General features: G+C 36.5%; 1 protein-coding gene across 3 annotated transcripts in view; it reads left to right on the plus strand.

The window, feature by feature from the left end:
- LOC124787937 (disintegrin and metalloproteinase domain-containing protein 11) overlaps nt 1-21285 on the plus strand; it is a 1045780-nt gene that overhangs the window by 885777 nt on the left and 138718 nt on the right. For all 3 annotated transcript variants that reach the window (XM_047254929.1, XM_047254930.1, XM_047254931.1), the window contains exons 15-18: nt 2471-2590; nt 8531-8612; nt 10092-10187; nt 11776-11962. In XM_047254929.1, the coding sequence (XP_047110885.1) occupies nt 2471-2590; nt 8531-8612; nt 10092-10187; nt 11776-11962 (485 nt within the window). The remainder of the gene's footprint in view (nt 1-2470; nt 2591-8530; nt 8613-10091; nt 10188-11775; nt 11963-21285) is intronic.

Here is a 21285-nt window from a genome sequence, read left to right on the forward strand (position 1 = left end):
CCACAGGAGCAGCCAGTGGAATGAAGACTCCAATGGGCTGGTGAGGCATCAGCATGTACCAGCAGTGCTGCTGGACAGGGCTTGACCAATATGGCTATCAGAGGAGCAATGGTATCGACCACAGACATGTCGTCACCAGGGTGCTGGTGGCAGATTACAGCTCAATTATCATTGTTTTCATCATGCAATAAATGTTTTCCAAAAACTCCAAGTTGATGTTTGTTCCTCCATATTTCTGCATTAATCCTACTACTAACATCAAATCATTCTTAGGTACTGTGCAACATACTTTTTCCCAGGTCTGCTTAGAACCATTCTTTTATTATACCATCCTTTTTCTCCATTGGTTTATGTGCATTTACTATTGATATATTCCTAAATTTATCTCTTGTTGTAATCTGCATGTTCTTTCATTTATGGGCTCAAATTCTAATAAAGTTTTCCTACCTTTCCTGCTTATTATGAACCATGCTTCATATTGGCTGATTCTTTCCTCTGGCTCACCATAGAGCAAGCCTTTCCCTCTTATTTCCTGTAGCCCTAAAACATCATACATTTTAAAATTTCGTTTGCCACTTCTTCCATTTTTCAAGGTGTCCCTTGGGGGAGATAAGTTCTGTTTGGAACATTATAAAATGTTACAGGAAAAAAAAATTATCAGAGAAATGAGGAAATTAATTTAAGATGAAATACAAACTGACCAAATTTGGCTCCAAAATAAGACACTTTTAATAGCTTTGTTGGTTACAATAGCAGAAAATTTAAATCTGAATACTTCCTTTGTAGATAGCCCAGAGTTTTGAAGAAAAGCCAGTTTGTTGTAGGGGAAAAAACAAAATAAGCTGTTATAAATTATATATTTATGGTGAAAATTCTGTGGGAAGAAGATCATTAGGTTCACACTAGTTGCAGAGTAATAGGACAAAAACTTACATCATCATGGTGTTGTTATTTTACAACAAAATGTCTTTTATGGTAGTTGTGCCACATAATTTTAATAAGATTTTGAGAAAAGCATTCTGAAATAAGTTTGATAATATTTATCTATATCCTACATCTTCTGAAGCCTCTATTCTCTTTAGAACCAGTAAAAATTCTGAAGTCTAATTGCAACGTTATTAATCACTCCAAATTTCAGCTACTAAAAGTCTGACATGTAGGTATCCATGTATCTTATGTATCCATGTACCAAAATGACTAAATTCTGAAATGCTCACCTTAGGATCCACCACAATGTCCCTGATTTGACACAGAATGACCCAAAGTAGGGAGTGAGAGAATCTGTAAAAAGTACCTTCCACTTAACTTATTTCTCATCATTTGCTGTAAGTTCTTCTTTGTGTTGGCACAGTTGTCATAGGTTAATGATTCCTTAATACTAAAACTGTTTATACATATAGTAAATCAATAATATCATGAAGCAGGGACATATATTCTCATCACAATTGCTTTATTCCATATTCTGCAGTTTCCACAAACTAACACAATGCTTACCAAGAACTGCTAACTTCCAACTGTCTCGTGCCAAAACATAATTCATACTCCTTTAGTGAATGAGGATATATACGATTGACATAATGTATGTCCTTGACCAAAGAATTACAGATGATTAACATTTCATGAAATTGAAAAGAAATACAGTCTTCTGTTAATTCTGTCCTTTTGAACAGTTGTGCAAAACAATAAGTATGATTATAATATTAAATCAAAATATTCTTGACTTCACAAATTAACAAAACTATGATGTGTAGCAGAAATACAAAAATTATTATGTTTCTTTTAAAATAATTGATTTATGTCAGCATTATGCTTCATCAGTGTGCATTTACTCAAAATTCTAGAAAATCTTCAGGCTATAATTTTCATCTCTTTGGATTGTGTTCTAAAGTATAGTGTATCGGCTTCCCTGAGTTGGGGGGAAAAAAAGGATGAGCATTGAACAGTTCCATTACTAGCTCCAAATGATGTGTTCAGTGTTGTCAATACATATAAAAATAAATTATCAAATGATTGTGGTGAAATCGTAGCAGAATTCTGAAATGTTGTTTATTTGAACTTTTTAACATATTAAGTTTCTCATTAATGGACCTTTTCATTGTTTTGGATTTTTATGGTAAATTGTCAGTATAATTTCTACATGGGTTTCAAAGTTTTCTGCTAAAATAATTAATACCAATCTACAAAGTAAATGAGAAACTGCATTTGAAGTTGAAAAAAAATTATAAATAAAAATGATGGTGTTCTAAAATATTATATAAAAAGTTATTTGGTTGCATTTTCATTCTTTCAAGATTATTTTTTTAGCAACTTATGCATTGTGACAGAAGTAAATGTCATAACGGGTGTACTCTTAAGGTGCAAAGTCGTATATATGGTGTAAAACTTTACATGTAGTTGTTGTCATACACCCTACTGATAATTCTGAGGTGGCTGTTAAATAATGCAAGCTGCATATGTATTACTTCCGTAGGAATGTCCGCTGTGGATCCCTGCAGTGTCAGTTAGGGAACCGATATCCCATTGTACCTGGACTAGACCAGCTGTACTCCAGGACCATTATTTCCATCAAAGGAGTTGAATATGAATGCAAGTAAGTAGCAATTATGTTCTTTTCATCATTCTTGTTAGATAAAATAACTACCACATATGCTGAATTATTAAACTTCTTTCACTGCACTTCTGTTTAAAAAAAAGGACACACTTTATAAAAACTGCAGGAAGTGAAGTTATGAAAACCATGGACTACAATCCTGAAAGGTGGTGGAAGAACTGTAACTGTATAAAATGAGTGACTAAATTTGTGCCCTATAAAACTACAGATTCTTAACCAAGAGAAATAGAAAGAGTATCAGAAACATTTTATGCCCCTTTTCATGTTTTCTCTGCAGCATTAATACCATGCCGACTGATGCTACTTCATCATGTAGATGATTGGCAGCTTTTCTTGTGCAAATATAGGCTGCATCTTTTCTTCTAAATATTGGATTGAAAAATCATATATTCACCTACAATAAAGGTTTTTTTTCTTATATCATAAATCGTAAGTTTCAAAATGATGTGTACTTGTATCTTGTGGGTTGAAATTAATACAATTACAGGTTACTGCAGCTACTTAGCAATCATATACGACTGCTCGCTCACCGATAGATCTGTACCTACAGATTGGAAAATTGCGCAGGTCGCACCAGTGTTTAAGAAGGGTAGTAGGAGTAATCCATCGAACTACAGACCTATTTCATTGACATCAGTTTGCAGTAGGGTTTTGGAGCATATACTGTATTCAAACATTATGAATCACCTCGAAGGGAACGATCTATTGATACGTAATCAGCATGGTTTCAGAAAACATTGTTCTTGTGTAACGCAGCTAGCTCTTTATTCGCACGAAGTAATGGCCGCTATTGACAGGGGATCTCAAGTTGATACCGTATTTCTAGATTTCCAGAAAGCTTTTGACACCGTTCCTCACAAGCTACTTCTAATCAAGGTGCGGGCCTATGGGGTATCGTCTCAGTTGTGCGACTGGATTCGTGATTTCCTGTCAGGAAGGTCGCAGTTCGTAGTAATAAATGGCAAATCATCAAGTAAAACTGAAGTGATATCAGGTGTTCCCCAGGGAAGCATCCTGGGACCTCTGCTGTTCCTGATCTATATAAATGACCTGGGTGACAATCTGAGCTGTTCTCTTAGGTTGTTCGCAGATGATACTGTAATTTACCATCAAGTAAGGTCATCCGAAGACCAGTATCAGTTGCAAAGCGATTTAGAAAAGATTGCTGTATGATGTGGCAGGTGGCAGTTGACGCTAAATAACGAAAAGTGTGAGGTGATCCACATGAGTTCCAAAAGAAATCCGTTGGAATTCGATTACTCGATAAATAGTACAATTCTCAAGGCTGTCAATTAAACTAAGTACCTGGGTGTAAAAATTACGAACAACTTCAGTTGGAAAGACCGCAAAGATAATATTGTGGGGAAGGTGACCAAAGATTGCGTTTCATTGGCAGGACACTTAGAAGATGCAACAAGTCCACTAAAGAGACATCTTATACTATGCTCGTTCGTCCTCTGTTAGAATATTGCTGCGTGGTGTGGGATCCTTACCAGGTGGGATTGACGGAGGGCATCGAAAGGGTGCAAAAAAGGGCAGCTCGTTTTGTATTATCACGTAATAGGGGAGAGAGTGTGGCAGATATGATATGCGAGTTGGGATGGAAGTCATTAAAGCAAAGACGTTTTTCGTCGCGGCGAGATCTATTTACGAAATTTCAGTTACCAACTTTCTCTTCCGAATGCGAAAATATTTTGTTGAGCCCAACCTACATAGGTAGGAATGATCATCAAAATAAAATAAGAGAAATCAGAGCTCGAACATAAAGATGTAGGTGTTTGTTCTTCCTACCTGCTGTTCGGGAGTGGAATGGTAGGGAGATAGTATGATTGTGGTTTGATGAACCCTCTGCCAAGCACTTACATGTGAATTGCAGAGTAATCCTGTAGATGTAGATGTAGACCGTCAAAGACTTATACCTTGTTCATAAACACAGTAGCTATTCTAAAAAAAAAAAAAAAAAAAAAAAAAACAAAAAAAAAAAAAACAAACAAACAAACAAACAAGAAGAAAAAAAAAAAAAGAAAAGGCAACTCTGTTTTGTCAGATGAACAGATAGATTATTTTGTTACATAAATTGTGGAGTACACCCATATAAAATTTAAAATTCAACTGGCAAAATCTTTATGTCCTATTGTGCAGCCTACAATTTAAATCATTTCCATTGTAATGGCATTCCCACACTTCCTGTTTTTCAGCTACAAAATCAGGCAAGTCTTTTTCACACATTTGGCTGTTTGCACTTTTGCCCTCAAAGTGATCACAAGCTTTTTGAACTATTTAAGAGTTTCTCTTCATTTGCATACAACCAACAAACATTTTTTTCACCAACATGACATCTGTATCCAGCTTTCCACTTTCTGTGTTGCTTCGCATTGCTGATAACTTGAATCTTAAATTTTGCTTTGTAACTAGTATGCTTCTTTCCAAACATCACTCACAAACAGAATGATCAGCTTTTCTCTTGCTCTCGACTTTGAAATTCCTTACACAGCCTCTGAAATTAGTCACATCACCAGAAGTCCCAGTACATAAAACCTGTCCTGTTGGAGATAAGTTATCCTTTGTTATGAGGTAGAAGGAAAGAGGGAGGATATAGATTGAAATGCTGAGAACTATGAGGCCCTAAGGCACACTGTTGTTGGTTTTGAGATTATCACATGCCATCTGTGTATCTTATGGGGAACCAGCTTTGTTTGTGCTGTTGGCCCAAATTGTATACATTCACGAAAATCCGTGTCACGAATTTCTCTGATATTCATTTCCATACGGGCCCAAAGCACAAAGCTTATAGTAATATCATTGCTCTGCACTGCTCAATTGTTAGGCAGGATTGCCAACACAATTTAGTGTCTGCATCATGTACATAGTATTAGTACTCAGTGATGAGTTGCTCTTAGTTATGTGGGAAGGAGAGAAGAGGGAGAGAAATGCAACTCAAAATACTGTCTAATTGAGCCTTCTCATAAATGTAGTAGTGCAGCCTGTATTTGAGGTTTAGTTTTTTTTTATTATCTCGTGACAATACTTTAGGTGCATCATATATTCACGCTTATCGGTATGTTCATTGCCACCATACCCAAGCAAGAGCTTCATCACCAGCATGTGCTGTGAACCTCATGCCCAGAGTACTGGTAATGTCTCATGTTATCAAGTGCCTTTCTCCCTTCCCTGTCACCTTTGTTTGCCTGATAATATCTTACACTTTGCTCTCCATTCCTCCTTCCATTTTATCATTTTTTTTATTCTTCCTTTACCTTTTACTTTTTATGTGTTTTACTGCCTTCCTTTTTTCTGTATATTTCTTCAGTTTCTTATCTTCTTTTTTACAGATCTTGTGTTCCATCATTTAAGTTGGACAATAAGACAGTAAATAAATATGTTTCATAAAAAAACATAATAAATTACAATTTGTTGCAGAAACCAAAAACTGTTTCTCACAATGATCTCTGTGGAACTCAATACACTCGAGATGACAAAAATTCAATTTGTTTTATCTTTCACAAAATAAACTAACTTGGTTTCAGCTCTGAGTAATACTCATATACAGTAAGATATACATTTACAGCACACATTTCCTTTGACAAACATTCCTTTGTACCATAGTGGTAGTCTCACAAGATATGCAGGAGAACTTTTGTGAAGTTTGGAAAGTAGGAGAGATGTACTGATTGAAGTAAAGCTGTGAGGGTGGGTCATGAGTTGCAACTGTATAGCTTAGTCAGTAAAATATTTGCCTGTGGAAGGCAGAGGTTTCAGACTCAAGCCCGAGTCTGGCATGCACATTTAATCTAGGTTTGGAGATACTTTGGTCTTTGCAGTTGCTAGGTAATTTAGGTTTGTTTGACATGCTTTGCTTCTTGTGGTAAATTATGCCAATTTCATTGGTTCAGCAGTAGTTTCAGCAATTTTTTACAATGGTGACAGGTACAATCCTTGGCAGAACCAATCTAAAATAAAGCCTCTGAAGCTCTGCTGTATTGCTTCATTATAAATGCCCTTACTGAGCTCTAGAAAAGTGTGGGTCCAAAACCCAGCACAAGGAGTCAGTTGTCAATTTCCTGAGTGCATCTCTCCCTCCTGCACTGTCATAATATGAACATGACTACAGTATACTTAGCCAATGTCTGCCACAATTCCCTCAAGGGTTTCACTCCTGCCACCCTCCTGCACACCTAAATCAGCATAGTAGTACAAATTTTGGGGTGCAGCCTAGATCTGCTGCAACGTGCTGAGAATACATCATATTTTACGTGGTAGAATGGCGCAGTACATGCTCTGAATGATATGACCATTTTATACAGTAGGTCTGCTTTGCTATTGTTCATCTGTAGATCCAGATGCAGCATTTTGAACTGATAAACAAATTTTATTAAATTTTCCTTGAGTTTGAAAAAATTTCATCTTTAAGAGATAACACCTTCTCGAATTCAGGCAACAACAATCAGCATGCAAGAGAGAATTATAAAATTCTGCAACACAAAGGATGGTTGATGAACAGCTTGTCAATCTGCAGACACAAGAATTATCTTTATCATATCTTACACTTTTAAAAACTAGTTCTACCAGTCAATTTTATTTTGATTAAATCATGTTTACCACATCCATCTAGATGAATGCTTGGCTTGAGTTATACTTTAACCAATTACCCAGAGGGTCTGCTTGGAACTACATTTTGATACTGCCTTGTGTACATTATATTTGATGTGGCCTTACATAAAAACTACATTTGCCTGCTCACAAAATAAATATTTTGCCTAGGTTAAAGGGAACACTTATCAGGCAGCTTACTGCTACTATGCATATGAAAAGTTCAAGGCAAAAATCAAACAATGGAAAATCCAGGATGGAATGTAACAATATTGTGAAAAGGAAAGTTGCTACTCACCATATAGTGGAGATGCTGAGTCACAGATAGGCAGAACAAAAAGACTGTCACAAGTGTAGCTTTTGACCAGTAAGGCCTTCATCATAATTAGACAACAAACACACACATACACACTCACGCCAATGCACCTCACACACGCATGACTACAGTCTCAGGCAACTGAGGCCACACTGAGACTGCAGTCGTGTGTGTGTGTGTGTGTGTGTGTGTGTGAGTTGCATTTATGTGAGTGTGTATGTGTGTGTTTGTTGTCTAATTTCAACAAAGGCCTTACTGGCCAAAAGCTATATTTGTGACAGTCTTTTTGTTGTGCCTATCTGCGACTCAGCATCTCTGCTAATGTGGTGAATAGCAAGTTTCCTTTTCACAATCTTGTCAATAGTTCAAGGCAGACTTTCCTCAAATGTATGTAAACATAAACTAGAAACATATCCTCATAGCCACCCATTGTGATCAAGGAGTGCATCAGGAGGTTGACAGATGACATTATCACAAAGTTAAATTGTTGATTTTTGCCTTGAATTCCTTGATCTGAGACTTTCATTATAACTTTAAAATGGAGGTAATTCAGACAAATGTTAATGTGATCCTTTTTCCTTGTTTTATTTTTTTACAAGGAGTAAACCACTAAATATCCTTTAGATGCATCATAGGAATACAGTATACTGTTAAAGAACAGAAAAGAAAGAAAGCCACACTTTGTCATGTAACAAACCTAAGTAGTTTAAATAACATTTGATGATGTCATGTGTAATGATCAGATAGGTTTCTTCCTTTCAGATCACGCACTTTGTAAAACTACGTGGAAATTTTGGACAGTGTTCTTGCCTCATTCAAATGACTTTACCTTTTCCCTCCTTATGCATAAACATACAGAATTGGTCATTTCTGTTATCATAATACCATTTTGTTTTCAGTTGAAAATATTTATAGCACTGTTATTAAGACTGATATATTTTATTTTTAAATTTTAGAGCCTTTAACTTGTTGTGTTAAAGGAAATACTAGTTTTCATGAAAATTCCTCCGTAGGGCAACAAGTGGTGCAATTGACTCTCCAGGACTTCCTTTAATGGGTCTCGTGAAAGATGGAACTCCATGTGGAGAAAGTTTGGTAAGTTCACAATTTTATAAATTTTATTTTATGATTGAGATACATAAAATTTATATGGAAATGGATATTGCAAGAAGAAGCAGTATTATGTCATTAATAATCTGGTGGTCTGCTGAACCTGGAAAGAATGCAATTCATACTTTGAAATATATCAGGTTTTAAGGGCCCCTTATTATGAAGTGCCACATAGATGTCTGTGTACTGGTCTCCCAATTATTCCTAACATCTCATGCCAAGGGGTGGAATCTAAAGGATTATAGAAGACAACGGCAAACTTCAGTATTAATGTAAATTTGATTTTAATTGTTACCATGTCAGTGATTGATATTTAGTTTCCTATGTTTTGTCCTGTATATTAAATTTACATTCAAAAGCATACTATACTTTACTATAGATATCACATTGACAAATCTTGTTCTTACACTCGAGATGTAGTTTTTGGTACTGAAACTATAATGTAACTAGATATTTTATTGATTATAACTGATAAAGTACTCATGTCTAGCCTGTTGGTTTTGTCTAGAGGTCTTAGGCCAACATTTTTTAATCAAAGAAATGTCAGGTAAAGGTCCTGAGACAAAAGACAATGGGCAATACATCAGCAAGTGGCCACAAGAGCCTCAATAATTTTATGATGAGGTATAGTTACAGTAATGCCATATGATGCAGCAAGACAAAAGAAAACATTAAAATGCCTATTATTATAGCAGCACCATTATAAGAAATTGGAACTTAGAAGGAGAAGTACAAAATGGAGGAAAAATATGTGAGGGGACATCGAAGAAATTTCTAAAATTTATTTATTATCCATCCATAGACAGTTTGTATCTTATGGATGTCATCATTGATGCACTAATACCCACAGATTTAAAAAAAACTAAGACAAAGCCTGGTGCAGAGATAGATTAAGAATTAATAAAAGACACATGTTAACTTCCAGCTGATTAATCAGATGTAGTAATAATAATTATGCAGAGTATTGGAAAACAGTGTGCTGCTTGATATTTTATTTTGGTATATAAGCTTATTTCGGCTTTATTGCCTGCATCAGTACATGTCCTTACATTATATATGAACGTATGTCAACATTGAGTAAACCATTATTACTGTCTGTAGTTGTTGGTTGTAATATTATTTTCAGCAACATTTTAAAGTTTGTTCAATAACTTTCTGTTCTGAAATGATGAGATCTGATGTTTATTCTCAATATTGGTATAAGATGGATTTCATTTCATTACAGTGCAATATTTGGCTGAATCACAATCTTACTTGAATAACCGTTCTCAAGAAAGCAATTATGTGAATTGTTAAAATACAATGAAAACTACAGTACAAACAGAAAAAATTTGGTTGCTTGCAATTTAGTGAATTTGTGCATTGTTTGGAATCTGTTATGGCCTAATCATTGGTAATTTAGAAAAACTTGTGTTCAGTAAAGTGAGTACTCATTATGACATTTTTGCTCTCTTCATTTCACAGATTTGTCTGAATCAGACGTGTACTAGCCTGTATCCCCACATTGATCCCAATAAATGCCCAAGTAATCACCATAGTGAAGAATGTTCTGGACATGGGGTGAGTATCAACACATGCCTTTGGAGTATCTCAGATGTAATTACTGTATTGCACTGCTAGTGCATTTTGACATGATAAGCCTCTGTGCATTCTTTTTGATATACTTGGCAAGTTATTCCTCAGTGAGATATATGGAAATATGCATGTCTTACAACACTTGTTTTCAGATTATTTTCACATGCCTCTCACTTTTTGTGCAGCTGATGAGTTTATTGATAATATTGCGTAAGTTTTTGGTTTTTAAACTGATTACCTACACACTGAAACATAGTAATAAAATGAGTCGCAGTTATTTATATATATTATTTTAAGTTTGTGTGTGTGTGTGGTTTGAGGTTTTCGGGCGCTAAACAGCGTGGTCATCAGCACCCATTTAAGTTTGTGTTGGTAGTGTTGTATCATTGAGGAATTTTGCTCTCTTGTGACTCTCTTTGTTGAATGGTAGCAGCCTTTGTCAGTTAAGACACAAAATGTGCTGAAGAAAAGTCAGTAGCAGAGACCTCACACTTGTTTAATGTATTATATGTTGTAGTTCACATAGGAGCTGCAATTATATTGCATCCTGTAGATAATTACATACAAAATAATACAGTTATATTTCTTCTAAAACCAATACCTTGGCATTATGTATATTCTTTCAGAGTGTGAGGACACCTCTTGAACAAAAAAAAAATTTTTTTATTTTTTATTTATATATATATATATATATATATATATATATATATATATATATATATTTTTTTTTTTTTTTTTTTTTTTTTTTTTTTTTTTTTTTTTTTTTTTTTGGGGGGGGGGGGGGGGGGGGATCCACCACAGTTTCCCCTCTTTGTCACATTATACATTAAATGCATTCCTCTCAACACCCTTTGCAGCATTGTTGTACCTTGTATGGTAGCAATATCTGAACAAGCTGCATGAGCTGGGCATTTTTGGTTCGCAGAACAGTTCCTTAACTGATAAGTTGTCAATTCCTCAATGCAGTATGAATATGACCCTTCAAAAAAAATATAGGAATGCAACTCTCCTCAGTGTTGTGTTCCACTGCACACAGTGTGCTCCAAAACTACTCCTCTTTCATCCCTAGCGACACTAACCTGGTGCGTTTGCAGTGGCCACAAAAGTGGTGCTGTTTGTAAACTTCTTTCACCATTTCCACTGAGACAAATATAAATCATGATACCATTTCTTCACAAATTTTCAGTAAGATTTACACAATGAAAAGAGTTAATTTTTGCACTAATGCTGTCAATTTATTTGAAGTAAAATGTTTTATTTCAAACTATTTGCCAATTTCAATGGTTCAGTTTTTTCAAATGCATGGTGCATAAGCTCGTGTGCATAGCTGCAACAGATCATTCATGATGTCATAAAGAATAAAATATTAGATCACTGGATCCCAACTGACTGTACACTACACTAAAAAGTGAATCTTTAAAATTTTTTTTTTTTTTCGTGTATAGAGAAGTTAAATTATCTATCATCCAACCATTCATCATTTTGAAATATCTTTCAACATATATGCCCTCAGAATCTTTTCAGTGAAGTTCAATTACATAATCATTTTCAGAAAAATGTATTTCTCTCACAGGTCTGCACCAATGTGAATAAATGTTACTGTGAGATGGGATGGAGTGGATCGGATTGCTCCATACAGCTGGAGGTGACGCTTTCTCCTCTTTACACAACAGTTACCACCATCTCTCATGCTGGAGGTACAAAAAACGGCATCACAAATACTTTGGAACCTTATATGGTGAAGAAGGAAACCCCCTACGGTATGTGAATCAATTTCTACTGGTACATATTGCTTTGTGTACCAACTGATATGTGTACATTTAAATCTGTATATGTATCAGTGAGGAACAGAACAGATAATATTACTGAACCTGAAGTTAGTAGCCATGTCCAGCAAAAACTATTACACCCAAAAAGTGTGTGTCCTCAACAGTCAACAAAAAGCTAAAGAAAATATATCTATGCACAACAGTCTTACCTGAGATAGGTGTCTGTGGAAAGATTTTCAGGAAGATGTCAAGAATACTATCATAGTTGTTTGATTACAAAATGAATTAATTACTCATGAAGTGGGTAAGAAAAGCTTCAGTGTACTTCCCACTCTCACATTAATCGTTTTCAAGAAATCAGTGGGAGGGCATCCAGGACCCTGCTTCAAGGGAGACAGCACAGGACATAATATTAAATGTGAAAATTTAGTAGTGGCATGGTGGGCAAGTCAGAAATAAGAAGAGTAAAAAGTAAACAGTCAAATAAAGGAAATACAAAAGTTTAAGAGGGAAAAGAAGAAAAAAGAAAGAGAAATAGCCACAATACAAGTGAGAAAATGAATTTATACCACTGATTGAGTCATATTGATCTGAAATGTTAACTGTATTATATGGCATCAGTTTTACACTCTGTAGATGATTCATCGATGGTACTGTTTTTTATATATATATATATATATATATATATATATATATATATATATATATAAAAAAACAAAGATGAGGTGACTTACCGAACAAAAGCGCTGGCAGGTCGATAGACACACAAACAAACACAAACATACACACAAAATTCAAGCTTTCGCAACAAACTGTTGCCTCATCAGGAAAGAGGTTAAGGAGAGGGGAAGACGAAAGGAAGTGGGTTTTAAAGGAGAGGGTAAGGAGTCATTCCAATCCCGGGAGCAGAAAGACTTACCTTAGGGGGAAAAAAGGACAGGTATACACTCGCACACACGCACATATCCATCCACACATACAGACACAAGCAGACATATTTAAAGACAGATTGGTCTTTAAATATGTCTGCTTGTGTCTGTATGTGTGGATGGATATGTGCGTGTGTGCGAGTGTATACCTGTCCTTTTTTCCCCCTAAGGTAAGTCTTTCTGCTCCCGGGATTGGAATGACTCCTTACCCTCTCCTTTAAAACCCACTTCCTTTCGTCTTCCCCTCTCCTTAACCTCTTTCCTGATGAGGCAACAGTTTGTTGCGAAAGCTTGAATTTTGTGTGTATGTTTGTGTTTGTTTGTGTGTCTATCGACCTGCCAGCGCTTTTGTTCGGTAAGTCACCTCATCTTTGTTTTTATATATAATTTTTCCCACGTGGAATGTTTCCTTCCATTATATATATATATATATATATATATATATATATATATATATATATAAAAAGATGATGTGACTTACCATACGAAAGCACTGGCACGTCGATAGACACACAAACATACACACAAAATTCTAGCTTTCGCAACCAACGGTTGCCTCGTCAGGAAAGAGGGAAGGAGAGAGAAAGACGTAAGGATTTGGGTTTTAAGGGAGAGGGTAAGGAGTCATTCCAATCCCGGGAGCGGAAAGACTTACCTTAGGGGGAAAAAAGGACGGGTATACACTCGCACACACAGACATATCCATCCACACATATACAGACACAAGCAGACATATACAGAGCATAATATATTTAAATCTATATTATATGAAGTAATGATAGTGTTGGCAGAAAAGCACTTGATAATTTTACTTTGTTGATCCCTGAAGAGCTCACTAATTGGCTTACGTTCTGTTCCTCACTGTGTCCTCACTTTTTTTTTTTTTTTTTTTTTTTTTTTTTTTTTTTTTTTTTTTTTTTTTTTTTTTTTTTTTAGGAAAAAAATCTTCTTCCTGGCTCTGTATGGCAATGAAGCTGCTGTAACAGAAGTAGTGATTAATGTTCATTTTATATTCTAAAAAGATTACCCATGGCTCTGTTGATCTGTCATCTTCTAGCAGGAATTTACAACTTTTGTACTAGGGCTGTTCAAAAAGTAAAGTCTGATTGATCATGAAATAGAAACCACAATGAAAAACTGATGAAACTTCGGATAGATGTGTTGGACCGTGTCTCTAGTATGCCCGTTGATGCATCACATTGCCCTTTTCAGTTCTGAGTGCACAATAAGCATGTAAAGATGCCCAGAAAATAGTGTCTCCTGCCAAGTATCAGTGTCTGTTAGAGATTTCGCCTGGTTTCATGCAGCCCAAATGATGCAACTGTTATGCAGTTCCTTCTTCATTACAATTCTCAGCCACACTCTGCAGAATCAATGAGGATGCTCCTGCAGTATTTTTGATGGGAAGTGTTTAATTATCCACCATACAACCTGGGCTTGGCTCCCTGTGATTTTAATCATTGCTCACATGAACTGCTAGCTATGAAGGCAACATTTTGGCACAGGCAACAACGTGCAGATCAGCACAGAGAATTAGCAGAAAGCTCAAATAGCTGCCTTCTATGTCTACATCTACTTCTACATCTATACTCTGCAAACCACCATGAGCTGCATGGCAGAAGGTCATCTCATTTTACCAGTTATTAGGGTTTATTTCTGTTCCATTCACATACAAAGGAAGAATGTTTGTTTGAATGCCTGTGTGAGTGCAGTAATTATTCTAATCTTATGTTCACGATCCTTATTTGAGTGATACATAGGGGGTTGTAGTATATTTCTAGAGTACTTCTACATCTGATGATGACTCTTGATCCAAGATAATGCATAGTGTCCTTCCTACCAAAAAGTACTCAAACCAGTCTCAAATTTCACTTGGTTTCCCATATGATCATGATTTTGACAAAAAGCTTATGTGTAGTACTATGACGAAGGTATTGAAAAGTTGGTACCCCACTATGCAGTGGCTATGTAGAGAAGTAACTGGAAGGCATAGCTAACTGTCACAAATAAAATATTTTTGATTTTCACTGTGGTTTCTATTTTGCAAACGATTGGATCTTACTCGTCTGTACAGCCCTCGTACATCTGAACATTTTTAGCATTTCTGAATGTGTAACTTCACTCGGAAGTAAAATATCAGATAAACTACTGACTGAAATAATTCATTTAAGGTTTAATTTTTTATGATGAATTTTCTGTTCAGCCAATAATGAACCCTTTAGTGCTATGTTAAACTGCCACTGAAAATTACATTATTGAATTTGAAGAACAAATATGTGACACTGAAAGCCAAATTGTTTGTAGGATGGAAATTTTTTTTTTTGTATTTGTAACTTCTTGTTGACATTTTTATTTTCATTTTGATTCTTTATCAATGCCGTAGATAAGAAACAAATGAACACACATCATGAGATTTTCACAGAAGGCATTAAAGGGTTAATTTCATGTTTTATATGAAAAGGACATCATATTGCTTTGTTCTTTCAGAAAAATTGGGAACATTAAAAACTTTTCGACTATTTCTGTCTCCATCATACAGTGAAACAGTCAGAGCTACTGTCATAAATTCAACATAGATAATAAGGACCATTGTACTGATTGTAGAAGATTACAGAAAAATGTTAAACTATGTTTTGTGCATTACTATTGACAAATTCTAGAATTAGAATTTAAACAATATAGTTCTTTATCCACAAGTTTATAGATATAGTAAGACAAGAACATCAGTGACAAAATTGTTTTTTCACTACATGATATTTAGTAATATTTGTGAGAGAAGAGTAGTACATGTTGCAAATATCACAAAAATGTTACTTACACTTTTCACTTTTAAAAAAATTTACACGGATTCACTGAAATGGCAGTATGATTCAAAAATTAATTTAATTTTTACACTTTTCCCATTTACCCTCTTTTAATTTCTGTTTGAATGAGTTTCCTTTTTATATGCCCACCACAAACACTTATCTGGTACCTTACATATGACATCTTCTTGCCATACTTTTTTCCTGTTCCCCAGCACTCCCCTCCAGTATATGTGATAAAAATGTCTCTGTTATTTGACAAATTCCTAGAGATATTACTATAAAGCTTTATGTAGTGCATGATACATGTACAGCTTTCAACATACTTTTGGGTAAAAATGAGTGGAATGGCTACTCTTGTAAAACCTGTGAGTGTCAGAGGATGAACAGCAAAATACAGATATGAACACTTACCACATAGTTCATGAAATGAAAAGTGGCTATTTTATGTTTATGACAGAAATAAGAAATTAAAACTATGAAAAAACAGCTATAGTAACACTTCAAGAAAGTGAGATGCTTTCTTATTTGTAATTCCATTTCACCATCTTTCCCTTCTGTTTTGGAATGTATGTGAGAAAGGTTTCATGATGATTAACAAAAAATATGTAATTAAATTTCTCACTAGAAAGAAAGGACACAAGCCAGAGTCATTTGCCACCCATAAAATATTCTCTCAAGGCTTTATATTATTCAGGTATCCACTATGTTGCTACCCTGCTGTTCAAGCTTAGAAGATGTGTCTTTAGGAGATGGAGCAGCAGAAGGATTTACAAGTTGTGGACAGTAAAGCTATTACCATCCGGAGGAGTTAGCTGACATGCACAGTGGTGCTATGGCCCCTTACTACCACTGAGACATAAACAAGTTCTGTTAACATCTCTCAACATTAGGTACTGTCCAGTGATAATGGATTCCTTCATGACAAGAGGACACACCAGTACTCTGCACTTCTGACAAACATTTATCAGTACATTACATATTTTAAAAGCAATGGTGGGCAACCAGTCATCTGCAGCTGATCAGTGCATAGTGCATAGACACATGTAATGATACTAAAAATGTCACTAGCGTATATACTGAAGTGCCAAAGAAAATGGTATAGGCATTCGTGTTCAAATACAGAGATATGTAAACAGACAGAATACGGCACTGCAGTCGACAATGCCTATATGAGACAACTGGCACAGTCGTTAGAGCGGTTACTGCTGCTACAGTGGCAAGTTATCAAGACTTAAGTGAGTTTGAACATGGTGTTATAGTCAGCACATGAGCAATGGGACACAGAATTCCTGAGTTATTGAGGAAGTGTAGATTTTCCCAGACAGCCATTTCACAATTGTATTGTGAATATCAGGAATCCAGTAAAACATGAAGCCTCCAACATCACTACAGCCGGAAAAAGATCCTGCAAGAACAGGACCAACAATGCCTGAAGAGAATCATTCAACACGAGAGAAATGCAACCCGTCTGCAAATTGCTGCAGATCTCAATGCTGGGACATCATCAAGTGTCAGTATGTGAACCATTCAATGAAACATCATTGATAAGGGCTTTCAGAGATTTTACAACCTGATGATGAGAGCATTGTCTCTTGAAACGCGTTGTTAAAATTGTATAAGAATCGCGGTTGAATGCTAACAGTGATAACCAATATTCTAAATATGATTTTACAAGTGTACTGAAATAACAGGTTTTGGAAATGTATCTTTTTCAAAGTATTAAATATACTTACAATTTTAGGTCCCATATTGTTGTTGGGATTTTGTGTCTACAATAATTGCAGCCTTCATGGATGCAATGGAGTCTGGAACGTCAGACAAACTTCGGAGTTACTTTTATAACAGATATAGCAGCTACTGGAACTTGTGTTATGTTTTAATAGTGAAGCTCAAAGTGCACTCTTTCAATACATAAAAAAGTAATATTGAAAAAAATGGATTTAACAGGTTTTGGAAATGAGTGACTGTTGTATTTCACAAGCCAAGACCATTAGCTTATTTCCAGCATTATTCTTCTAAGATACTTCTAAATTTTGAGAGAAAATTTCAGATGCAGTACTTGACTTGTGAGGAAATAATAGTACTTTAGGTGCACAACCTTGTAATAAGGTGTGCCATTCTCGAAAACCAATAGAGCTCTTATGACTCTGGCAGATAACTGGTAACGTATCCATGGAATTTAAGTAATCCATAACCTGATCAATAATTTAGACTTGTACACCATCAGCTCCTACTGCATCATGAGAGGCTGCATGTCCAAGCAGTGAATTGTCATATCAGGCTACATCCACCCCATTGCAGTTGTTAAGTAGAAAAGTGCAAGTTGTATGGGACAGTACAGTGATCAATCACAGGATAATGCTAACTTTTGAGTACATTTTTAATTCATTACATATTTCTATAGCTGTGATGTTTTATTGTGAATTATGGCAGGCATTATTTATTTATCCAAAATAATAACTTTATCTACCCCTTATATATAGCTGGTGTCAGACTTTTTTTAAGTTATGAACTGTAGCTGACATGACCATTAGAATTAAACTATTGTTATTCTTTGATTAAGCTAGTTAATTCATAAATATTTGTGTAAGTACTTCCTTATTGCAGTGGTGTGTGGATACATTGAGTAACTGTCAAACAAATTACCAAAGCTAATGTCTGCACATGAATAGGCATACATGCACACATGTTAAACATTTATAATGGGCAGGTTTAGTATGAGCAAATAAATATAATCATGTCCAAGCCACTAATTCCAGTAAAGATCTTGAGAAGAATTTCTGATATAGAATAATTAAATGAAATAATGCTGATATAAATTACTTCAAAATTTCATTCCAGTACTATCAGAAATGTTGAAACTATATTTCCATTTATGTGGAAGGCAATATATATATAGTTGTGTCCTCAGGTGGGCTAAGAATATGTGACAACACAGTTAATCTTGTAACTTGCTCGTCTATGGTAACAGTTCTTTATTATGCACACATAAGTGCACTGCAATATGAAACAAGGATTTGCACAACTAATTCACTGTGTGCTCAGGTTAAAGTGAATACAGGCCATTTGCCATTTAGTAACACAGGTGTGGTGATGTGAAATGATGGTGGTGGAAACTGCTGCACTAGCTAGTTACTTTACTTGGCTGGATGAATATACCAGTTCATAGCTGCTAAAGTGTAACTTCATGCTAGCAATCTCACATGCCCAAGTACTCAACTTGCATAACAGTAAGAGCTGTCTGCTTTGTTATTCAGCTGACACTACACATACAGCATTGTCACCTTGGGAAACTTCAGTAAAGATTAGAACATGGTGACAGCTGACTCGCAAAGAATGAGTGGCGGGCTAGCTGGACTCACAAAGGTACAGGATCCTCCCCTTGAATCAGCATGTAAGGTGTATATTGACCAGTCCAGTGCAGGGGAGGACAGGGAGGTGGCAGCAGAAGCAGTTGAGGAAGTCTCTTGAGTCAGTCCCAAGGTAATGCTCTGGTCCCCAAATGAAGATGGTAGAGCCAAAACTGGAGCCACCAGATGCAGTGTGGGAACTTTGGTAACAAGCTACACTGATGCTTGCACTGGTGGCAGACCTGGTGGTAGTGATTCTTCTGGAAGAGAAGGCAGATCACTATTTATGGAGGCCCCTGTAGTAGGTGTGATGGAAATAGGAAGCCCACATGGCTATCATCTGTGACAGGTGAACCATTGGAGGGGCCAGTGTGGGGGCTGTCACTGTTGTGGCAGCCCTCCGAACAGTGGAGACGTCTGGCAAGAGTATCAGAACTGAAGCTGGTTATAATGACTGTGAATCATATAGCATGTGGCTGCTATCATAATCATCTAGTGTCACTGTTGTGTTGCAATGCATACTCAGATCCAACTGGGGGTCCACCCCAAAATGCATTACACACCCGGGGCACCCATGTGAAACAACTTTGCTTCCTCTCCATCTCACTCAGTTGGTGGGAATGTAAGATCCAGCAGCATCCAGTGAGGAAGCCCATACAGTATTCTGCCACACTACAACCAACTATGGGTGTTGACCTGTAAGAATCTAAAAAGGCATTAAGAGATTAATCTGATATAGTTAACCCCATAGATTTTTGTTTTGCCCAGCCATTAGAAGATGGATGAAATGTTGAAATCATTAAATGCTTAATACCAGAGCTATATCAAAATCACCAAGTCTTGGATGCTGTGAATTGCGGTCTGGTGACCATAAACAAGGTGTGACATGCTCCTTTGACGGTGAATGTTTTTTCAAAGACACCTGCTATCACTGGTGGTATCATTTTCTGCCACCTGATAACATAAGGAAAATGAGAAAAGGAATCAGCAGCAATAAACCATATTGTTTCAAGGAAGCGGCTGGCAAAATCCACAGGTTTCAAGGCTGAGTGAATGCTGGCAATGGAGAATAAGACTGTGTGAGGTGAACTGATGTACTAGGTAGGCTGTATAGTGATGGACTGCTTGTGATTCCATCATCTATGTGTGGCCAGTAGAAATAGCAGCAGGGCAACTGCTGTATCTGGGAGAACCCCCCCCCCCCCCCCCCCCCAAAAAAAAAAATGTGATTCATGAATTAGTTGCAATACCTGTTGGTGCAGGGATGTTGGCACCACCATCAGGCATTTGTAGCACGACATCCTGACAAATTTGAAGTTGTTGATGTCATCTGAAGAAGCAGTGGAGTCCAGGTGGTACTGTGGCTGACAACTTGAGGGACCATCCCATGAAAATATGGTTGAGGATTCACTGGAGAAGATGTTCTCTTCTGGAGCTGCTGCAACATCTCTAGAATTGATGGGAGCATCTTCCAGAAACTGCTCTGTATGTGTGTCCATCTGGAAACAGACTTTCCTGCTTATAAAAGTCCCTGTCTAGGCCCTGATAAATACAATACCTGCTGATGCAGGCAATGGTTAGCATGTTCTGGGATCTTAGCCTTAGGCTTGAATGGTAATAATCTTCTGATCTGTAATTAAATGGAACTTCCAGCCATACAAAAAATACAAGTTTTGTGCACACTGAAAATGATAACCAATGCCTCTTTTTCAACTTGAGAGTAACGTTCCTGGGCCTGATTTAATGTTTTGGACTGAAATGCTGTACGTTTCAACACCATCTGCAAGCTTAAAGGACAGGATTGTCCCAATGCTATGCGATAAGGGATCCATAGCCACAACTAATGATGAATGAAGCTGGTACATTATTAAACAGGGCACAGACAGAAGGTATGATTTTAAGGTATGAAATGGTTACTGATTCTACAGATAGGTGAAAGAAGACACGAGTGGGATACAGTAGGCATAATAGTTAACATTGCCTAAAAATACTTGGAGAACATTTAGGGAATTGGGCACCAGCATTTTATGTTTTGCCATGATTTTTTCTCGCATGGGCTGAAAGCTTTCCGGCCGGCCGGTGTGGCTGTGCGGTTCTAGGCGCTTCAGTCTGGAACCGCGTGACCGCTACGGTCGCAGGTTCGAATCCTGCCTTGGGCATGGATGTGTGCGATGTCTTTAGGTTAGTCAGGTTTAAGTAGTTCAAAGTTCTAGGGGACTGATGACCAC

The sequence above is a fragment of the Schistocerca piceifrons genome, chromosome 3 (genome assembly GCF_021461385.2).
Source record: "Schistocerca piceifrons isolate TAMUIC-IGC-003096 chromosome 3, iqSchPice1.1, whole genome shotgun sequence".
In the NCBI taxonomy this organism is placed as follows: domain Eukaryota; kingdom Metazoa; phylum Arthropoda; class Insecta; order Orthoptera; family Acrididae; genus Schistocerca; species Schistocerca piceifrons.